Genomic DNA, 21,076 nt, shown 5'->3' with positions numbered 1-21,076 from the left:
TCATACCGTGTGTACCTTCATGTTGCTTTTTTTTTTTGTTTCCCTTTTTTTTTTTTCTTTTCCTTTATTTTGGGGGGGTCCTGTTTTCTTTATTCACTCTGCCAATTTCTTTTTTTTAATTATTAAAGCATATACATTTTTTTTTTTTTTAATTTACATCCCAGTTAGCATATAGTGCAACAACGATTTCAGGAGTAGATCCCTTAGTGCCCCCTCCCCATTTAGCCCATCCCCCCTCCCACAACCCCTCCAGCAACCCTCTGTTTGTTCCCCATATTTATGAGTCTCTTCTGTCTTGTTCCCCTCCCTGTTTTTATATTATTTTTGTTTCTCCTCCCTTATGTTCATCTGTTTTGTCCCTTAAAGTCCTCATATGAGTGAAGTCATATGATTTTTGTCTTTCTCTGACTAATTTCACTTAGCATTATTCCCTCCAGTTCCGTCCACGTAGTTGCCAATGGCAAAACTTCATTCTTTTTGATCGCCAACTAATACTCCATTGTATATATATACCACATCTTCTTTAGCCATTCGTCCCTCGATGGACATTTGGGCTCTTTCCGTACTTTGGCTATTGTCGATAGTGCTGCTATAAACATGGGGGGTGCGTGTGTCCCTTCGAAACAGCACACCTGTATCCCGTGGATAAATGCCTAGTAGTGCCATTGCTGGGTCGTAGGGTAGTTCCGTTTGCAGTTTTTGGAGGAACCTCCGTACTGTTTTCCAGAGTGGCTGCACCAGCTGGCATTCCCATTTTTTGCTTTTCCTTAACAATATGTGATTAAAATTTTCATTGAGTTAAACCCCTTCCTTCGAGTCACATTATTTTTTTATTTTAATTTTCAGTTCCGGTACAGTTAACATACGGTGTTGTGTTAGCTTCAGGTATGCAATATAGTGATTCCACGTTTCGATACATTGCAGAGCGCCCCTCCCCTCCAGCTCACTTTAATTTTTTTTTTTTTTTCAACGTTTTTTTATTTATTTTTGGGACAGAGAGAGACAGAGCATGAACGGGGGAGGGGCAGAGAGAGAGGGAGACACAGAATCGGAAACAGGCTCCAGGCTCCGAGCCATCAGCCCAGAGCCTGACGCGGGGCTCGAACTCACGGACCGCGAGATCGTGACCTGGCTGAAGTCGGACGCTCAACCGACTGCGCCACCCAGGCGCCCCCCTCCAGCTCACTTTAAAGGGCTATCTTCTGAGCAGACAGGACCATAATACACATAAGCACACTCCTCCATTTACATTCTTTCCCCTTTTTCTCTCTTCTAAGGAATGCTGCAGCAAACATCCTTGGGCAGTTTTGCCCGTGGCCTTGATTATTCCTTGGGACTTGTTTCTAGAAGGGAATCCCTGGGCCGAGGACCCATTCTCAAGGCTCTTGATTTAGAAGGTAAAATTGCCCTCCAGAAAGGCCGTATGCAGATTTTACTCCTTTGGGGTGAAGACTTAAGTCATTCTCTTTTAAAACCTGGCTGTGTGTTTTTCCGACATCCCTTTCCAAATGTTGAGCCCCTGTTTGTTAAGAGTAAGTGGCCCTCCCATCCTCGAGGGCTGAGGCCTTTCTTAAGAGTCTCTGACTGCAGGCATCTGGGCAGGTGGGAAGCCCCAAGATGCCCATCCTTAGCATGCCCGGGACAGTGCTGGCTTTGAGGGTTCCAGAGTCTCTTGGGGAAATTTCTCGAAGCCTTTCTTCTAAGAGGATGCTCATAAAACAAACATCCTACCCTAACGCCAGAGACCAAGGCTGCTCGTCCTGACCTGGGTTGGGGTTTGGGGTTGCGGATGGGGGGGATTTCCTATCCAGGCCCCAGAGTCTGTCCCGGAGGGAGTGCATCTGCCCAGACCTTCAGCCCTGGCAGCCTGACTCCTCCACCATGGCAGGGGGTGGGGGGTGCGAGGGGAGACACTGCAGGGAGGTTTGATGGAATTACTGAGGAAGTAGCATTTGCTTAGGCTAAATCGGGCTTTCCTGTTCCAGCTCCACACTCTTCCCCCTTTTCGGCTCTCTTCCTCCTCCGTGTCAGCATGTTCTTTATGGTAGTTTTAGTTGGTGTGGCCGCTGAGGACCTTCCCGACTTCTTAGCTTTCCTCTTCGCCGCTGGTGACACCCAGGCTGGTGCCCACCTCCTGGATCTGGCACATGCAGGCTGACCACTACTCTTTCCCTGCACCTGCTCTGCTGTGGCTCCCAGCCGCCCTCCACCCTCCAGTCCCATCCGAGGCCCGATCCCAGCCTGCCCTCCTTTCCCAGGCCTGGCAGGAAGGCCACCGGGGCTCCTGGAGGCCCAGGCTGCGCCCCCCGCCGCACCCAGAAACACAGCATGCCAGCTGCTGCCCGTCGGGTTACAAAAAAACAAAAACACAAAACTCACCCCCTTGAGAGGAGGGACGGACGTTTCCGTCTCTATGAACCTGTTCTGGAAATGAGAGGCACGGGTTGGGAGAGGGAGGCTGGAGGTTTCCCTGGGGTGGGCTTTGTTTAAAATTTAATATGCTCTTCCTTTCTCTCTCGACCCATCAGCGATGGCTTCTAGGTCCTTTGTCATTTTAGCCCCGTTATCTGTCTGGTGGATGAGATCTCTTATCTGCCCGGTCCTGCCTCTCTTCCCTGAATGGCCCATTGCCATCCCCCACTCTCCGACTTGTGACACATGGTTAGATCCCATCCTGCTACCTCACATTCCATGAAACTTGTCACTTTGCTTCTTAGCCAATTAAGATCCGGGGAAGACGGGGGTCTGCTTTTAATGATGTTGGATTCACCCAAGGCGCAAGGAGTGGGCAACTTTGGTGTCCTGTTAGAGGGGGTGTGGAAGCCCACCCTTAGCAGGTGGAGAGTGCTGGGTCCCAGGGTGGGGGTCTCGGTTCCGGGTGGCCTCAGAGAGTCCTAGGTTTGCTCCTGTGCGTGGTCCAGCTTCTGCCCTGACACCTTCTCGGCCTAAGGGAACACAGAAACACAGAGCTGCTCTTTTTCCCACAGGCTCCCCACCAAAGTGGGCCCAGAGGCAAAGGGGAGGACGTTACTTCAACCCACAGGACTCAGGATCACAGGAAGCATGACTCACCATCTCCTAGCCCCAGTGAGGCACAGCCTCCATGACCAAGCCTTGGTTTCATGGCCTGTGAAATGGGTTTATGAGCCTACTTTTTTTTTTTTTATAGCTGTGCTCTGTGCTGTGTAAACACATGGTTATCATTACTACCTGGGTACCAAAGGGCCGTGAAGTCCAGGGAGAGGCCTGCGCCACCCTGGGTTCTCTTTTCTCTTGCAAGTCTCCTTATTCGTTTCTTTATTCCTTCATCAGATCCGCAAACATTTACCAAGCACCTACCATGGGCTAAACTCTGTGATCTAAAGGGGAACGACAGGGTTTTTGTCCCCGGCAAACCCTCAGCCAGAAGGAATATTAGAGAAGCAGACATGAGAACAGGAAGTGAGGAACGTGGTGGGGGCGGGGGTGTGTGCAAAGACTGCCTGGTGGAGGTGGTATTTAGCAGGGTCCCAGCAGACCAGGAGCAGGAGGAAGATCATTCCACTGGGTAACTGAAACATGCAAAGGCAGAAAGAACAGGCACGTTTGAAGACTCGGGCGGGGCGGGGGGCGGGGCGGTGTTGGTGTGGCTGGAAGGTAGGATGTGCAGGTGGGATGTTGGAAGATGGGGCTGGGGGTGTAGGTCGGGGCCGATCTGGGAATGTGTCCAAAGGCTTGGACTTAATCCAGAGGCCAGGCAGAGCCCCCCGGTGGGTTCTGAGCAAAAAAAACAACATGACAGATCGCTGGCATAAACCAGGGGGACTTGGGGCTTGTGTTGTTGTTAAAACTCCATGCGGGGAAATCCCCTTGGAAATGTTGATCTGAGAGTTGAGAAACCCCTCAGAGGAATAAGTATGGCACTTTTGCCTGAATTCCTTCTCATTTCACCTAAAATTTCAGCTTTGTGCCAGTTGTTTACAGATCATTTACAAAAGTACATTCTCTATGCTTCGTTGTTTCTCTTAAAACTCACCAAGAAAACAAAGAATAAAAAATTAAAAAGAAAAAAAAAAACCCTCATCAAGAAATAACCCCAAGTAAAATTTTTCCACCAGGGTGTGTTCCTAATACATATTTATAGTTACCAAGTTGATTTGAGAATGTAGGAAGATCTTTTGAAATGTTGCCTGAGTGCATGAGATCTTCAGGCTCGGGTTCCCAGAATCTGGCAAAAGAAAGAAAAAGAAAACCAATGTTTGTTGAGCACCTGCTCTGGGCCAGGCATGGGGCTAGACTCTTTGAATTCAATTACCCTGCAAGAAACAGCATTCCAGACCCATTTCAGAGGCAAGGAAACAGGTTCACAAAGGTGGCCACTTTCCCAAGGGCTCGAACCTGTAAGGGATGGTAAGGGGATTTGAACCCACGGTGTAACTGAGTCCAGAGTCCACACTCCATCCATTTGAACCACCCTGCCACCCAGCCCCTAGGGCATAACAGACCAGTAAAGCAGGAGATGTAGAGGCTGGGCCAGATGAGCCACTGGAGAGCCTTTTGACTTCTAGATAAAAATTAGACCAAGGGGCGCCTGGGTGGGTTAGTCAGTTGAGCATCCAACTCTTAAGTTTAGCTCAGGTCACAATCTCACGGTTCGTGGGATCGAGCCCCGCATCGGGCTCTGTGCTGACAGTGCAGAGCCTGCTTGGGATTTTCTCTCTCTCTCTCTCTCTCTCTCTCTCTCTCTCTCTCTCTGTCGCTTTCTCTCTCTGTCGCTCTCTCTCTCTGCCCCTCCTCCACTCGTGCCCTTTCTCTCTCAAGATAATAAATAAATGTAAAAAGCAAACAAACAAACAGGAAACCATGAGCTCACTCCCTTTCTCTCTCTGTAAGTCCTTCTGCTGGCTGATGTGGCAAGAACACAGCTTTCCTGGAGAGCACTCTTCCAGAGAAGGCCGTGGCTGCAAGTCCTTGGCTGCACTCTGATTTGGGTGTTTCAGCCTGCCGTGTAGATGCTGCACGGAGCAGAGGGCAGGAAGTTGGTGCCTGGAAGTGGAGTCAGTTTTGAACGTAGACCTGTTTGAAGGTCACTGCCCAGAACCTCCAGGGTGGCGGGCAGAACTGCCTGGACAGAGGAAGAAACAGAGGCGGTGACAGTGGGACGGGGTTTTGGAGAAAGGATGTTCTTGGCTCTTTTTCCTGGTGGCATCATGGGACTCTCGTCCACACCCCTTACCTGGGCCAAAGCCAGGCAGCGAGCATTCCCCAGAGACGACACTGCTGGGAGCAGGGCACACCCGCGTCTCTCTGCCCGCGTCCATCTTTGCTTGGCCACCTTAATCCATTCCCGGTGGGGAAGGGCACCTCCCTCAGGATTCTCTTCCCCGGCTTTCTAAGTGTCTCCTCCCTGTGACACAGGTGACCCCAGACTACCCACCAGACTGGGCAGCAGCTCGTTGGAAGCCAGGCGAGACATCTGAAGGTCCTCCCAGTCCCCCTTCCTCCCCAGCACGCTTTTCTCCCTCCTCCCTGCCGCTGTCTTCCAGGGCAGAGGGTTCAAGTCAGCGGGATTGGAGGGCAGGGAAACAGGAGAAAGACCCCAGTGTGAGGCGACTCCAGGTAATGAACGAGAGAGGGGAGTCAGCCTGGGTGGCTGGCTGGGCTGGGGTGCTTGTGCAGTGCGCTCACTGGCCCACGGTTATCGAAGGGTGGCTCTCCCAGGAACTCCTGAACTCCCTCTCCCCTCCCTGCTTCCTTGTCAGGGTAGGCAGTCACGGAGCAGGCTTCTGGATCTCTCCGGATCTTTCAGTCTCCAGAGCCGCTGGTATTGGGGTGACCCGCGGAGCCGGTGGGATAGTCGAGGGGGAGGTCGGCCACCTTTTCCAGTTCCAAGGACTCAAATAGGAGTGGGGCGGGGGAGGGGTTTGGCCAGAGTTGCTCCGAATTCAGCTCTGGGAGTTGACAGTGGGGCTGAAAACGCATTTTGGAGGGTGGGGGGGGCGGGGTGGGAGTGGGCCTTTGAGATCATGTTGAGGTACTTGGATTTTGCTGTTTTTTCCTTCGAGGGATGGCTCCACCATCACAGTAATGAGGGGCACCCATATGCGAGTGGGGACCACAAAGGATGAGGGTGGCCCTCCTGGGTGCCCCCTGGGAATGAATGTCCTCTTCCAGAGGGGACCTCCAGCACCATAGTGACTGGGTCCCTCACAAGGGCCACCGTTTTCAGGTGTTACTGCTGTTCGGGGTCCAAATCCAGTCTTTCTGGTTCTTCATGGTGACCTCCTTCACTCTGGCCGGGGGGAGCTTTGCAAAATCAGTTTCAGCCACAGAGCATTTCTGTCCCCAAACCTTAGGCAAATAAGCGTTCAAAGAAATCTTATTAAAATAGTAATTCTTACACTTACATAGAAACCTTTAAAAATAGAGACAAGTGGAGGCGTCTGGATGGTTCAGTTGGTTAAGCATCTGGCTCCTGATTTCAGCTCAGGTCATGATCTCACGGTTGTGGGATCAAGCCCCGTGTCTCTTGGTTTCGGCTCAGGTCATGATCTCCAGGTCCGTGGGATCGAGCCCCACGTCAGGCTCTGTGCTGACAGTGTGGAGCCTGCTTGGGATTCTCTCTCCTCTCTTTCTGCCCCTCCCTCATGCGCTCTCTCTCGCTCTCCCTCTCTCTCAAAATAAATAAGCTTTTAAAAGAAATACAGGAAAGTGTAAAGAATAAAAATTGCCCCTAATCTCCTCAAGTAGACTTTTACCAACACCGTTGAGTACCTTTATGTATTTCCTCACAGCCTTTTTCAGCGCACATATGTAAATATACTGTATTTTAAACATGGTTACAAACACATTGAACTTCATATCCTCTTTCTTTTTCATTTGACATAACATTATGGCAAGCAAGAACTTTTAAAACGCACTTGGGCTTTGCAAGCGAGCATATGCTTTGCAGACATTTCTGTCAGCCACCAGGAACCAACTGTAAGAACTCACGTTCCACCCAAAACAGAAATTGTGCCAGTTGGGGAGTCCTTTGATCACCAGGCAGTAAACGTAGCCAAAATAATTGTGCATTTAAACGGACTAAAACTAAAAAGCCAACCGCTTGAAAACAATTTAAAACCCTCTCCTCAACTGCTATTTGGTCGAGGAAGAAATAAAGAATATAGTGACAAATATTTAGAAAGCACCGAAAACCAGAATGCCACATAACCAAACCTCTGGGAGGCAGCTGCAGCTAGTCTCATAGACCTAAATGCTTTTATTATTAAGAAGGGAAATAGAAAAAGGGAATAAGCCAAGCATTAGCCTGAGATCTTAGAGAAAAAAAAAAAAAAATGAATAAAAAAAAGCCCCTAAGGAAAACGGGGAGAAACGGAGAATAAAGCCAGAAATAAATGAATTAGAAAACAGAAACACAGTGAAATTAGCAAATATATCCAAGAGCTGATTCTGTTTTTAAACAAACAATAAAGTAGACTAACCTCTGGCAAATCGACTTGAGAAATGAAAGAAAGAAAAGAAAAAAATAGGAGGAATAAGAAAGGGAACGTTGCAATAGAGAGTTAAAAATATGGATATGTATATATAAGCACAATTGCCTTAAGTTTGAAAATCGCAAATAAATGGAGGCTTCTCTGAAAATATATATATGTTGCTAAATGAGAAAAAAAATTGTGATTGTTATCAAAGCACTGCCCCCTTTACCCAAAGAAGACACCGGTCCCAAGTGTTTTTTGCTAGGTAATTATTTTAAATTTGATGGTACTGATAACATTAAGCAGTTTCCATGGCTTAGCAAAAGATTGATGGAATGATCCAATTCATTCTACAAAGGAAAATAAGCCTGATATTAAGCATGGAAAAGAAACCATATTAAAGGATGGAAATGTTATCTCAGAAATAAAATTCAATAATATATTAAGTCATCCACCATAACCCAGTGGGGCAATTGTCAATATCAGGAAAGCTTAATATAGTAACCGCGTCATGCTAATGGGTTAAAGAAGTACAACCGAATTGATTCCAATATATGTGGGGGGGAAATTGATTAAAGTCGAACAACCATTTCTACCTAATCAATACACCAAAAAAGGAGTAGAAGGGTGCATTCATAGCGTGATTAAGAATATCTATTTCAGGGGCACCTGGGGGGCTCAGTCGGTTGAGTGTCTGACTTTGGCTCAGGTAACGATCTCGAAGGTCCCGACTTCGAGCCCCGCATTGGGCTCACTGCTGTCAGCACAGAGCCCACTTTGGATCCTCTGTCCCCCGCTCTCTCTGCCCCTCCCCCTCTCACACTCTCTCTGTCTCAAAAATAAACAAACATTGGAGCGCCTGGGTGGTTCAGTCCGTTAAGCGTGTAACTTTGGCTCACAATGATCTCACAATTCATGAGTTCGAGCCCCAAGTCGGTCTCTGTGCTGACAGCTCAGAGCCTGGAGCCTGCTTTAGATTCTGTGTCTCCCTCTCTCTCTGCCCTCCCCTGCTCACCCTCTGTCTCTCTCTCTCTCAAAAATAAATAAACATTAAAAACAAATAAATAAGCGTTAAAAAAAAAAAAAGATGTAATTCAAACTGATGGCCAATGTTGTTATTAACCGTGAAACACTAGAGGCATCCCTGTTGAAACTAGTAACAAACTAAGGAGGCCCGCCATCATATTCACTGTTGAACCTCGCTTTTAAAATCCTAGTCAATACAATAATACTGAAACAGAAATACGTAATAAAGAAGAAGTAAACGTTTCGTATGTACAGTTTACCCTGCACCAAGTCTTGGGCTAGAGGTTGATTTCCAAAGTTTAGAAATAAAAAAGTCATCAAAAAACCGGCAGATTTGACTACATTAAACAAATGGGGGGAGGGGCCTGGGTGGCTCAGGTGGTTGAGCATGGGACTCTTGATTTCAGCTCAGGTCATGATCTCATGGTTTGTGGGATTGAGCCCCAAGTTGGGCTCCGTGCTGCCAGAGCAGAGCCTACTTGGGATTCTCTCTCTCTCTCTCTCTCTCTCTCTCTCTCTGCCCCTCCTTTGCTCTCTTTCAAAATAAATAAATAAACTTAAAAGTAATTGTAAGTACTATGTGAATTCTACAAAACAATCGACAGCCCAGGGGAAAAGATTTTATCATGAGATACCTAAAAGGTTAAAATTTCTATTCTACTAAGATCATGCATATGTTTGTTTAAAAAAGAGAAAAATCGAGATTTAAGCTTGAAGAGAAAACTGAACAGCCCATAAAATTAGCAAGAAAATACGCTGCCTGAAGAAATGCTGTGTGGTAAGTAAGCTCTGTGAGGTCAGGGACCAGGTCAGTTCTCTAGATAAATTAATGTAGTGCAAGGTTTCTTAAAGTATTATACGGTTTTTTACCGTTTAAATTTAAAGCAGGAGTTTTCATCAAGGTTTTATCATGAAATATTGCAAATCTATAGAAAAGTTGAAAGAATAGTACAGGAAATACTTATACACCCAGGACTAGAGAGAGCAGATACTGACATTTGCCTTATTTGCCTCATACGTACGTGTGTGTGTGTGTGTGTTTGGTTTTTTTCCGAGCCGTTTTGAAGTGAGTTGCAGAACACAACTTGTTCTTGAAGTAACAAATTACTTCAGTTGTGAGTCCCAAATTTCCCAGAATTTAGCTAGCTGTGCAGAGGATCTGGGAGCGTCATCCTCCCAGGGTGTCTCTGCAGATTGTCCTAGAAGGCATTCAGGAGCCACAGCTGTGACCTTCTGTTACTTAAGAGAAAAGAAAGTACGTAATTAATTGTCAGGCCCCGCGCTGGGTGTTTTACTGACGGCCTCCAGTTTTCACAGTCTTCACAACTGTACGAAGGGGGCGTTATGCCCATTTTCGGGGAAACTGAAGCTCAGGGAGGTTAAGTGACTTGTCTGAGTTCACACGTGGCATTATTCAACCCAGGCCCATCTGACACTGTCGAATTACACGTCTGCCTCTTCCCTTTATCTTCTCTCTGCATGAATATAGGAAGGCATCTCGTGGGCAGTGTGGACAAACCGGAAGCAATCTGAGTGCCCTTCGGTGTGGGTGTGGACAGGCGAAGGGGGGATCTGTGTGTTCATGCGGACGTGCTGTGTCGATGAACGTCAATTTTTGTAATGAACGTGCAACATGGGAAGTTGCTCGGTGGTCCAGGTGAGGGGCCACGAGCAATACACCAGGTTGTATACGCCATGATCAACGCCTTGCAAAAACCACGTGCTTGGGGAGGACCTAGAAGAAATACACAAGAAGTGGCTGGGTTAGGGCCAGAAGGAGTATTAATTTTTTTTTTTTTTTTTTTTAATGTTTATTTATTTCTGAGACTGAGACAGAGCATGAGTGGGGGAGGGGCAGAGAGAGAGGGAGACACAGAATCTGAAACGGGTTCCAAGCTCTGAGCTGTCAGCACAGAGCCGGACATGGAGCTCAAACTCACGAACCAGGAGATCATGTCCTGAGCCAAAGTCAGAAGCTTAACCGACTGAGGCACCCAGGCGCCCCTGTTTCTTGACTTTTGAGAGAGAGAGAGAGAGAGAGAGAACACGAGCGGGGGACGGGCAGAGAGCGAGGGAGACAGAGGATCCGAAGCAGGCTCTGTGCTGACAGCAGAGAGCCCGATACAAGGCTCAGACTCGCAGACTGATCATGACCTTAGCCGAAGTCAGAGCTTAACTGACTGAGCCATCCACGTGACCCTTAATTTTTTTTTTTTTTCTCTTCCATCTTTTTCAGACTCTTTGCAATGGGCAGGTTGTTTTGTTTTGTTTTTTTTTTCAATTTTATAATAGAAATTTTTCATCAGAAGAAGAAATTTGTACCCACTTTCCAGTTTTGTAAGTTCATGGCAGGGGAAGGCTCTGCTCTGTGTATTGCTGTTCTTTTATTTCCCAGTGCCCAGGCCCACACCTGGCATATTATGGGCATAATAAGTGTGCAGGAAGAGTGCCCACTGGGAAACCTCTCAGGGCCCGGAACGCGTTTGCAATTTCCGCCAGGTGGCCTCCCCAAGAGCAGCCACAGACCAGGCATGTGTCACGGGGTGGTGTATTTGCAGGGGGGGGAGATCTCCCGGCGCAACCAGAAAGGGCCCCCGTCAAGGTATAGGGGCCATTTGGGCCGTTCAGCATCACCATGGCATTTAGTGCTAATATCCATGCAGAGTAAACAAACTCCAGTCAGACAGAAACAGATTTTATGTCCTTCTCAGACTTTCAACATGGATAGTAAGGATTATATGGGCAGTTATTGTTTATTGAGTGCTAGCCATGTAAGGATTATGAACTATATTACGTCCATTCTATGGATGAAGAAACTGAGGCACAGGGGAACGTGGCATGAGTTCCAGGACGAGTGTTGGTTTTGCCAGGAACTGAACTGTCAGCAAATCACAAGCCTTCTGGGCTTCAGTTCCCTTGTTTATGAACAGCACCAGCTGACATTAGTTGAGCGTTTACTCTGTTCCAGGCCCACTGAGCCGAGATTGTGAGGCCGCCTTCAACCAACAAACTGGATTTATTCCACTGGTCTCTCAATGCCAGGGACGGACGCTGCCCCCGTGCAGTCAACCCAGTTGGCCCTGTTCGTTTAAGCTTGTCTTACGTTCACAAGGCCAAAACTTTTTAGCCCCTGGTGACACCCTGTAACCCCCGGTTCTTACACAACAGGGGCGTGTTCAGTGGCCACACCATTTGATATACACTGCTCGGGAACTTGTTACGTTACAGTTCCCTGCATCCAGCCCCCAATCCACCGGATCCCGGCAGGGCCCAAGAGGCCGCATCTTTTCTTCTGTGTTTAATTAAAAAAATTTTTTTGACGTATCTCTTTCTCACACACACACACACACACACACACACACACGGAGTACGAGTGGGGGAGGGGCAGAGAGAGAGGGAGACATAGAATCCGAAGCAGGTTCCAGGCTCCGAGCTCTCAGCACAGAGCCCGACATGGGGCTCGAACCCACGCACCATGAGATCATGACCTGAGCCGAAGTCGGACGCTCAACTGACCGAGCCCAGGCAGCCCCCCCAAGAGACCACATCTTGAAATAACGTCAGGTGGTTCCTACCTGCCAGTCTTGTTATGGCCAACGTGGGCCAACCTTGAACTGTTCAGTGGCCTTTTCCTTCTGTGAGTAAACCTGCGAATGCTTGGGCTAGTCCACACCGAAGCCCATTTCCTTCTGGAGGAACCCAGCGGAGCGATGAATGCGGCTAAGGATTGCGAATTTCATACTCGGACTGAACGCTTGTGGATTTCCCATTGACAGAACATTCTCTTCAAACCTCGGCTCCATGGAGCTCAGCAGGCCATGTGCAGTTGAATGTAAATTCCGAGAACACTTAAGAAACTTAAACGTTTGTTATTTTTCTGTTTTGAAGAGACAGGAGGGGCCGCCAAGACGACCTTCGGGAGGGCAGATTGGAGGCTCTCTCACCTAGCACTGTTCGCACGAGACCAAAGATACACATCTACCTTTAATCTCTCAAGTGTAGGAGCACGGTCACACATTCTCAGGCCGGTGCCACACAGAAGGACGGGCCATGGGCTGAGGGTGTGCTGTTCTGTAGGGTGTCACCTGGCCGAGAGGAATTGAGAATGGGGTTTAGCAACTTGTCCTGTGTGATGCTACCTGGATGACATCCCGGGGGGTGGCCTACGGCTGTATCTTGAACCACTGTGGGCATCGTTGACCTCCTGTGGCAGGGAGGAGGCCGCCCGGTAGCTTTATTTATTTATTTTAATGTTTTATTATTTATTTATTTTTTTTTTTTGAGAGAGAGAGAGAGACAGAACAGGGAGGGGGTGGGAACAGAGAGAGGGAGGCACAGAACCCGAAGCAGGCTCCAGGCTCTGGGCTGTCAGCACAGAGCCCAGCGCGGGGCTTGCACCCACAAACGATGAGATCGTGACCTGAGCCAAAGTCGGACGCTTAACCGGCCGAGCCTCCCCCGGGCGCCCCTAGCTTTAGTTCTTCCAGGGATCTCAGCAAGCCAGTTCATGCAGAAGGCAATTGGCTGCCACACCAGCTGTCCGCTCCATTGTGAGCCCTTCTACTTGTCCCAGAGGACTTGTGTACAGCCTGGTCGGGGAGCCTGCGGGAGAGACGTGTTGTCCAGGGGTAGAGCGGGGTGGTTTCAGAGATGGCCCTGGGAGTCCCTGCAGGCCTGGCTTTGCAAATAGACACTGGCGGCTGGGACTCTGGTCCCACTGGCTTTCTCTCTCCGTGTCTCAGGGGTTCAGAAAATGGGGAGTGGCGGTCCCTCCTGGAAGGGCTTTCGTGCGAGATAAAAATGAGATAATACAAGGGACTCCGCGCTTGAGAACGGGGGATGGGTTCTTTGTGTTGTTTTGTCTGTGTTATTTGAAAAAGTAGATTGCATTGTGGGTCTCCAGGAAGTTGCCAGCTGCCCTCCCTGTTTCTGAATTCCTGTGTGTGTGTGTGTGTGTGTGTGTGTGTGTGTGTGTGTTGTGCCCTTGCTCCGGGGAAACAGTCATCAGTTTCCTGCTGATTAATTCAGTTCCTGGAGGGCCCTCCCTAGCAGTGAAGGGGCCCCGGCCTCCTGCCTCCACTCTCCTGGCCCCTTTTAAGAGGCCCACCTGCCCTCCTGCCACCCTGGGGCCCAGGACAACCTTTGCAGGTCTTTGGAGCCTGGCTTTGTCCTGGCCGTGGGTGGGGCTCCCAGGTCCCAGCTGCCTGGAGTTCTGTCCCAGGGTGTGTTTCCTTTGCACACCTGTCACCTGTGGAGACATAGGCTGCTTCCATGTCACCCCCAGGTTGGGCCCGAGAGGTTTTGATCATCTGAACTGCAAGCCCTTGGAAATGATGCTGTCGGGGTCCTCTGCCCTTTGGGAGCAGGAGGCTGATGGCCAGGGCTCCAGAAGAGCACCAAAGTGGGAGCGGTGAGACCCTAGGATTTCCCTCCTGGTAGAAGGGGAGTTTGGAGTGTATGCCTTTGGTCTTCAGAAGGAAAGTTCTGGCAGCAGGGAGAGGCCAGTGTGTTAGGATTTGGGGTCCCTGGTCTGCACCTTGGCCCTTGAGTGAAGGACTAGCAGAAAAGGGGAGCTTGGATGCGGGCTGGGCGCCGGTCAGGCCCGCGGTCACCATGTTGGGCTGGATCTGCTTTTCTGCTTCATTTATTTTATTTTATTTTTTTAAAGTTTGTTTATTTTGAGAGAGAGAGAAAGAGAGCACAAGCAGGAGAGAGGCAGAGGGAGAGAGAGAGAATTCCAAGCAGGCTCTGTACTGTCAGTGAGGAGCCCGATGCAGGGCTCGAACTCCTGAACCGCGAGATGGTGACCTGAGCCGAAGTCGGTCGGTTAACCAACTGAACCACCCAGGCGCCCCCCTGCCACTTCACTTAGAGACTCCGTGACCACACAGTGGTCCCCTGAATGGTGTGGGGGCCACACGCCTGAAACTGTGGCCTTGCCCCCAAACACCGTAGCTCTCCGGCTCCCTGCATGGAGCCCTCAGCAACCACAGACGTGGCGTCTCCACTGTGCGCAGAGGAGCCCAGCTGTTCCCGGATGTGGACCCTCGGCCGCTGGCCGACTGCGGACGGCAGTTCTCCAGGACCGGGCGGGCGTTCAGCCTGGCTTTTGCGCCTGAGTGCCACCTGCGCCTCTTACACCGAGGGATGGGGTCAGGACCGTATTGTGCCCAGGGTGTGGCGGACCCTGAGCGCCCCCAGCCTCTCACGCTCCCTAGGAGTCAGGCCGGGGATGGGAAGCCCTGTACTTGATACCTGCTGGCTGAGTCAACAAGGCCAGGTTGTGTATTTGGTTAGCAAACAGGGAGCCGCAGCCGGAGCCGGCCCACTGCCTTCCTGCTCCCTGCCTTTCCAGCAAAAATGTCCTCTGGAAAGGTCAGCCAGGACCGGCCACATAATTTGCTCTTCCAAAATGAAAACGAGGGCCCCGTGTGTGAAAATTAGTAAGAGTCTTGGGGCGCCTGGGTGGCGCAGTCGGTTAAGCGTCCGACTTCAGCCAGGTCACGATCTCGCGGTCCGTGAGTTCGAGCCCCGCGTCAGGCTCTGGGCTGATGGCTCGGAGCCTGGAGCCTGTTTCCGATTCTGTGTCTCCCTCTCTCTCTGCCCCTCCCCCGTTCATGCTCTGTCTCTCTCTGTCCCAAAAATAAATAAAAAACGTTGAAAAAAAAAAAAAAAAAAAAAAAAAGAAAATTAGTAAGAGTCTCAAGATGGCTACAGCAGAGCTCAGTGGACCCAGCACCGGCCCTCCCAGGAGCCTGGTGCCCCCGGGGGGACCGCACCCTGAGGTCAGCATTTCCCAGCCTCATGGAGTTCTGATGCTTCTGGGGTGACCAAACTGGGCTTCTCTTTGGAAGAAGAGGGACTTTACTGCCACAGCAGCTGTGAGCTCTGAGACACGCTCTCCCCACCCCGTCCCACGGGCAGGCCAGCTTTTCTCAAGGGTTGGAGAGACTTCCACTTCTCTTTTTCTTCTCTGCCCCGTTTCCCCCTCTCTTGGTAAACTCAGAAACGTTGGACCCTCCCTCCCATTCCTCCTCCTTTCCTTCTCACCCTCCCTCCGCCTCTGTTGCCCTCATCCTCTCCCCATTGCTTTCGTCTGGGGCAAAACCCTTCCCGTGTTTGCTGTGTAGCATCTCCCAACCATTCCTTAGGTGTTGTTTGATTTTCACCTCCCTTTGAATGAGCGCGAATGCTCCTTGGATTTCCAAAGCCCCTCCCCGAAGTGGCTCAAGCAACCACCTTCCCCCACTGAGGGATGTCCCTTCGGTGGCCTCTGGCTCTGTCCAGATGGTCTCTGCCCATTGGGAGCCTGGAATGAGTTCTCATTGTTAGCATTTGTCACTCACCACGGCCTCCCCACATTCAGCTGTCAGCCCTACTGGCCATGGTGGCGAGAAAGCCTGCTCCATTCTTCCCTGTGACACCCCATGAGCCCTGGTGACAAATCTGGCCACGGCTCCAAAAGTTGGAGGCTTCCAGGCTTCCTCCAGGGGGGCCGAGAGAGAGCCGTAGGGGTGGGGACTGTGAGAGATCTAAACAGATAAGCCCAGCGGGGACACCGCGCCGTTGTGGCCTTCCGTCACACTGTAACCAGAAGGACTTTGCACACAGCCATTGGATCACAATCCTTCCTTGCCCGAAACCCTCCCCTGGCTTCCTGATGCCTGAGAATGGCGTCCAGACCCTTGTGCTGCCTTCAGGGCCCTGTCCTCCTGAAGAAGCAGGCAGCCCGGAGTTGCTGAAGTGAGACTGGAGCGCCACCTTGAAGGATGCTAGAGGTTTGGGGAGGTGGGGATGGCAGGGGACATTACAAGGAAGGGACGGCTCCTGTAGAGGACAGGCGGAAGGTGGAATCCTAGGATGGCTGGGGAGGAGGGCAGCAGGACTGGGAGAAGGTCTGTCTTCGCTCTGATCGGCTTCCTTGGGGGGCTGTACTCCACCCTCGTGCACATTCGAATCACCCAAGGGCTTTCGAAAATCACCAGAGCCTCTGGGGATGGGCTCGTCCTGGGTGTTTTCATTTACTCCCCCAGGGCGGTGAGTCCGGGAACCCCCTGGGAGCGCTTTAGGAAGGTGGCAGGAGCCAGCTGCCAGTCCTGGCCGCAGCAAGAATGCACTAGGGCCTTTCTCCGGTCCCTAGAGAGTCAGCTGGAAGGACCCATGTTCAGAAAGGGAAACGGAGGCCCCATCGCCTGTGAGCATCACCCCTGGGTAGCAGAGCCTGGGGCTTCCGGCCTTCACCACGGCCTGGCTACGGTACAGTGAGGGCTGAGCTAGTAAGTCACAGTCGAAATGATCTCTGGCAAGTACTTTGTGGTTCTGACTGTTAGAGCATCTTCAGCAGCAGGATCTGGGCCTGAAAGAACTTGTAAGAACTCAGGATCCAGGGGGGCGATGGGCCCGGGCATAAAATATTGAAATCTGGACACACAGGAGATGGGCCTGAGGGAGACGAGATGAGCTCCTTGGGGACGGACCCGAGAGGAAGCTGTGCCCAGGCACTGAATTTCCTTCAGCCCTCAAGCAGCGGGGCTGGGCAGGGCCGGGGTAGCTGGGGCCAAGGCGGGTTGTGAGCCGGCTTGCCTGCGGACTCCGGTGCACAGTCCGTGTGTCTTCTGCGTGTGCGTGCGGATCGGGGAGCAAGGCATGGCCCCGTCCTCGCCACGAGCACCTCACTTTCTGCATCGGGCAGATTGGGTAACAAACCAAAGATTGGCCCCAGCGCCTGCAAAGAAAAAGTCACACTCCGCCTGCGGGGCGAAGTTCTGTTTCCTCATAACTTTTTATTTTGAAAATGTCGAGCCTCACAGAAAAGCTAAGAACCTTCATCTAGGTTCACCAGTTGTTAACATTTTGCTACGTTTGCTTTATCTCGCTCTCTTTGAGACGGTTTTGCTGAGTCATTTGAAAGTGAGGTACAGGCAGCCCGACACTTCAGCCCTCAGTACCTCGGCAGGTGGCTTTTAGGAGCAAGGACTTTCCCCTGTATAGCCACAATGCCATTATCATGCCTCAAAAATTACCATTAATCAATAATATAGTGTGACATATATCATAATATAATATTCCCCCGTTGACCTCCAAAAACGTCTTTTAGGTTCTTTTCCTGATCCCAAAAGGCTCGCGCATCATGTTCGGTGGTTCTTTTTCTTTAAACTTCTTTTAATCTCGAACAGTCCCCCTGTGCCTTGCGTGGGCCAGTGGCTTTGAAGCGTCCAGGCAGGCCAGCCGTCTTGTAGAACAGATTCCGGCTTTGTCTTCGAGTGAGTGCGCACAAGTTCAGTTTGCATGGTTTTGAAACTGGCCTGATCATTGCATCATTGTGTCTAAGAAAGTTCTAAGGCAGAGGGTACGGTCGAGGGTATCTCCTTTGTCCCCTAACCTTGTGTGAGTCATGGGATGCCCCGTCCAGCCACCAGTAAAAGAGGTGGCTTTAGCAACGTTACATTATATTTATAAAATGTTTCCGCTGGCTGTAAAGATTATTTCAGTTGATCCCCGCCAAGCCTGGCCGGAGCGGGCAGGCGTTCTCTATCCACAGTTGGTGGATGGGATTCTGAGAGACTGAGCTTGTGCACAGGTCCACGCGGTAAGCAGACCTGGGCCAGAACCCGGCCCTTGTGACCCGCCTTGGGGCTTCCTGTGCCTCCGCACAGAGGTGGCAGCTGGGAGACTGGGCAGAGGCAGTGCTTTGCTTGCTCCAGACTGGCTAAGTGACAAGGTGGAATCCCCAAACCTCAGCCCTGGACCCAACACGTGCATCCCTGAGTGCCAGACAGAATGTTGGATATACTCTAATAGGATCTAACCTGTCTTTTGTTTTGTTTTTTAAGTTTGTTCATTTATTTTGAGAGGGAGAGAGAGAGAGAATCCCAAGCAGGCTCCACGCTGTCAGCGCAGAGCCCAACTCGGGGCTCGAACTCACGAACCGTTGAGATCACCACCTGAGCCGAAATCGAGAGTCAGGTGTTTGACCGACTGAGCCACCCAGGTGCCCCAGATCTAACCTGTCTTGACTCATCACTCAGCTTAGTGAGTGATGTGGGTGCGGAGACGCCGAACTTGCCTGTCCCACCCTGGCTGGCCCCACACTGCCTGCTGGTAGTTTTCGTCCTGCACCCTCGCCGTCACAGCCTCCAGCAGTGGTACCCCATCCACCTTCCTGCTCCTCCTTCTCATTTGCAGCTCGCATCTGCCGGCCTGGGAAGCCAGATACACAAGCTTGTTAGAACTGGGTCCAGAGGCTGCAAGCGAGGGGCGTGGTCCAGGAGGGAAGAGCACAGACTCTTCTCGGAGGCACGCTCGTCCGATCAACTTCTGCGCTTTTTGAGCTTTATCAATGAGCTTTATCTATAGCTCATTGATCAATTCTGGTTTTTTCCTATAGTTCTGAGCTGTCTGGTCTGCTCAGCTGTTCTCTGTTTTGGGGGACAGGTGGGATTGCCGGAGAAGGGACCTCTGGACAAGTGGGGTTTTGCTGTTATGTGTTTCGAGTTTAAAAGGCCTACCAAAGACCGTAAGGCACAGCGTAGTGGCTGGTGGGAACAGCATGCACGTGTGAGGGCCAGAACAGGAGGGCACTTTGGGCACGGTGGCCTCGATGCTGAGGGGTGGGGGCGTGGTGAGGGCGTCCCAGGGCTCAGGCCAGTGTGTCCCGACCGCCGCCCTCCCTGCGCATAGATCATGCTGCCCTTGCCCCAGTGGGCTGTATTAACACGGACCCCAGTTTTCCCGAGGATCTAGGCCCCTGCAGGAGAGCCATGTCTGGGTCTCTGGATCTCCTCGCCACCCCCCCAGGAAAGGATCCCTGGTGCTTTGGATCTTGTTTTTAAAACCACATGCCAATATTCTGCAGATTTTTCTCCCAAGGCACTTTCCCTCCATTCTGTTCTGTCTAATTATGTTACCTTGGGCAGGAGCCCGCTGAATTCTGTTCTTTCTCGGAGAAATTTCTGTTCTCATAAATGTATACGCATGGTGCCCTTCCTGGGTCTCTCTTGGCTGAGTCCTCCAGAAAGATCCCAATTTGACTTAACGAGTCCTCTGCCAAGCCTTTTTTGCTTGTTTGCTTGCTTTTAGTTTTGTTTTTTCTCAAACGAATGCATATGCATTTTTTTTAAAGTCAAACAATACTGGAGGTCTGGTAAGGGTACAACCACGGGCCCCACCCACCTCCTCGCCCACCCCAGCCCTCCAGACCCATAAACAGTCTCTCAGCTCTTTTATATTTCTCCTGTTGTTCACCTCCATATTTTGAAAGACTGTGTTTATCCTACCACTTCTCCATTTAGCAATTTGGGACATTATCTGTTGCTTCCATGTTCTTGCCTTTCCTGCCAATATCGTTCTATCACGATTTGGGGTTAAACTCACAATGTTCATACTGTTCACGGCTAAGCCGAGCGCTGAGCTCTATTTCTTCTTTAAAAAAAGTTAATTATTGTTCTCGGCAGCTTGGTTTTCTGGGTCTATTACTCATTCTTCCCAGTACACCAAAGGATTGAGAAAACATCTATCAGGTGTTTTTATCTATACCTCATTGATCAATTCTGGTTTTTTCCTAGGCACTGGGGTATCTCGCCGGTGAAATTCTTTAAAGCTTTCTCAAGACAACTGAAAATCTAGTTCATGTGAACGTATTACAATAACCCGATGCCCCCTCCTCTGAAAAGGCTTCTCTGAACCCCCAGCTCCCCGAGGCTGCCCCTCCTCAGGGCGCCCACAGCCCCCTCACCCTAAATTGTAATCACCTGTTTCATTGCCTGACGTGCCCCCTATATACCATGAGCGTGAGTTCTCCAGGGCAAGCCTTGGTCGGGTTCACTGCCTCCTCCCTAGAAATGCACAAGAGCTGGCTGGCACATAGCAGGCGCTCAATAAATATTTGTTGGAATTTGCATCTGTTGGATTGAAATGCAAGAGTAATTATATGCTCCTGGCGGTTCAGTGAAATTTCCGACCCTGCGCTCCTTTGCATTTTCCCGGTGCCTGTTCTCTCGGCTTCCTTGTTGGGTTTGGAGGCCTTTCTGGGCCCGTTCCAACTGAACAGCCCTTCCCAGATGAAGCTAGCAAAGGCAGGGTTTCCTTTCCCAGCTCTGCGGTGCACCCCACCCCCACCCCCTACTAGATTGGCCTCAAGCATCTCAGAGCCTCTGATTGGTCCTTGTCACTCTCTAATCCCAGCCCACGCCACTGAGCTCGGCACAGACTGATGGCTCAGTGGAGAAGTGAGATGGAGGCTCGCTCAATCAATCAGTCAATAAACCAATCAGTCTTCCCGCGCCCAGCCTCTCTGTTCCCAGGCATTTCTCATTATCCAGCGTCTGGATGATCAGAAGGGAAAAAGGAACCTCTGCGTAAAGGTGACCCCATTTTGGGTTTTGTCATGACTCCATGAGTATTGAAAGACAGGAAGAGAGCGAGACGAGGAAAGACAAAGAAAGGGGGACCAGGGGCCTTCACCTGTGATCTCAGAGGGACATCTTGGGAGCCATTTGGTCACTAGACTGAGGACTGTGTACAAGTAGGGACAGTCCTGTGCGCTGTGTTACCTGGAGCTGAGCACACAGTAGGTGCGAGGTCATTACTGATGT

The 21,076-nt window shown here is 50.6% G+C and overlaps 1 protein-coding gene across 4 annotated transcripts in view; it reads left to right on the top strand.

The window, feature by feature from the left end:
- The window catches only part of ZNF710 (zinc finger protein 710), a 71,106-nt gene that overhangs the window by 16,155 nt on the left and 33,875 nt on the right, over positions 1–21,076 (top strand). The window contains exon 1 of one of the 4 annotated variants that reach the window (XM_058736564.1): positions 16,072–16,226. The exons of the other annotated variants lie outside the window; for them this stretch is intronic. Within the exon in view, the coding sequence (XP_058592547.1) occupies positions 16,144–16,226 (83 nt within the window). The 5' untranslated portion in view covers positions 16,072–16,143. Of the gene's footprint in view, positions 1–16,071; positions 16,227–21,076 lie in introns of those variants that run through there. 4 annotated transcript variants of the gene reach the window in all.

This window comes from Neofelis nebulosa, chromosome 7, assembly GCF_028018385.1.
Source record: "Neofelis nebulosa isolate mNeoNeb1 chromosome 7, mNeoNeb1.pri, whole genome shotgun sequence".
In the NCBI taxonomy this organism is placed as follows: domain Eukaryota; kingdom Metazoa; phylum Chordata; class Mammalia; order Carnivora; family Felidae; genus Neofelis; species Neofelis nebulosa.
This window is presented reverse-complemented; position numbering and strand designations above follow the sequence as displayed.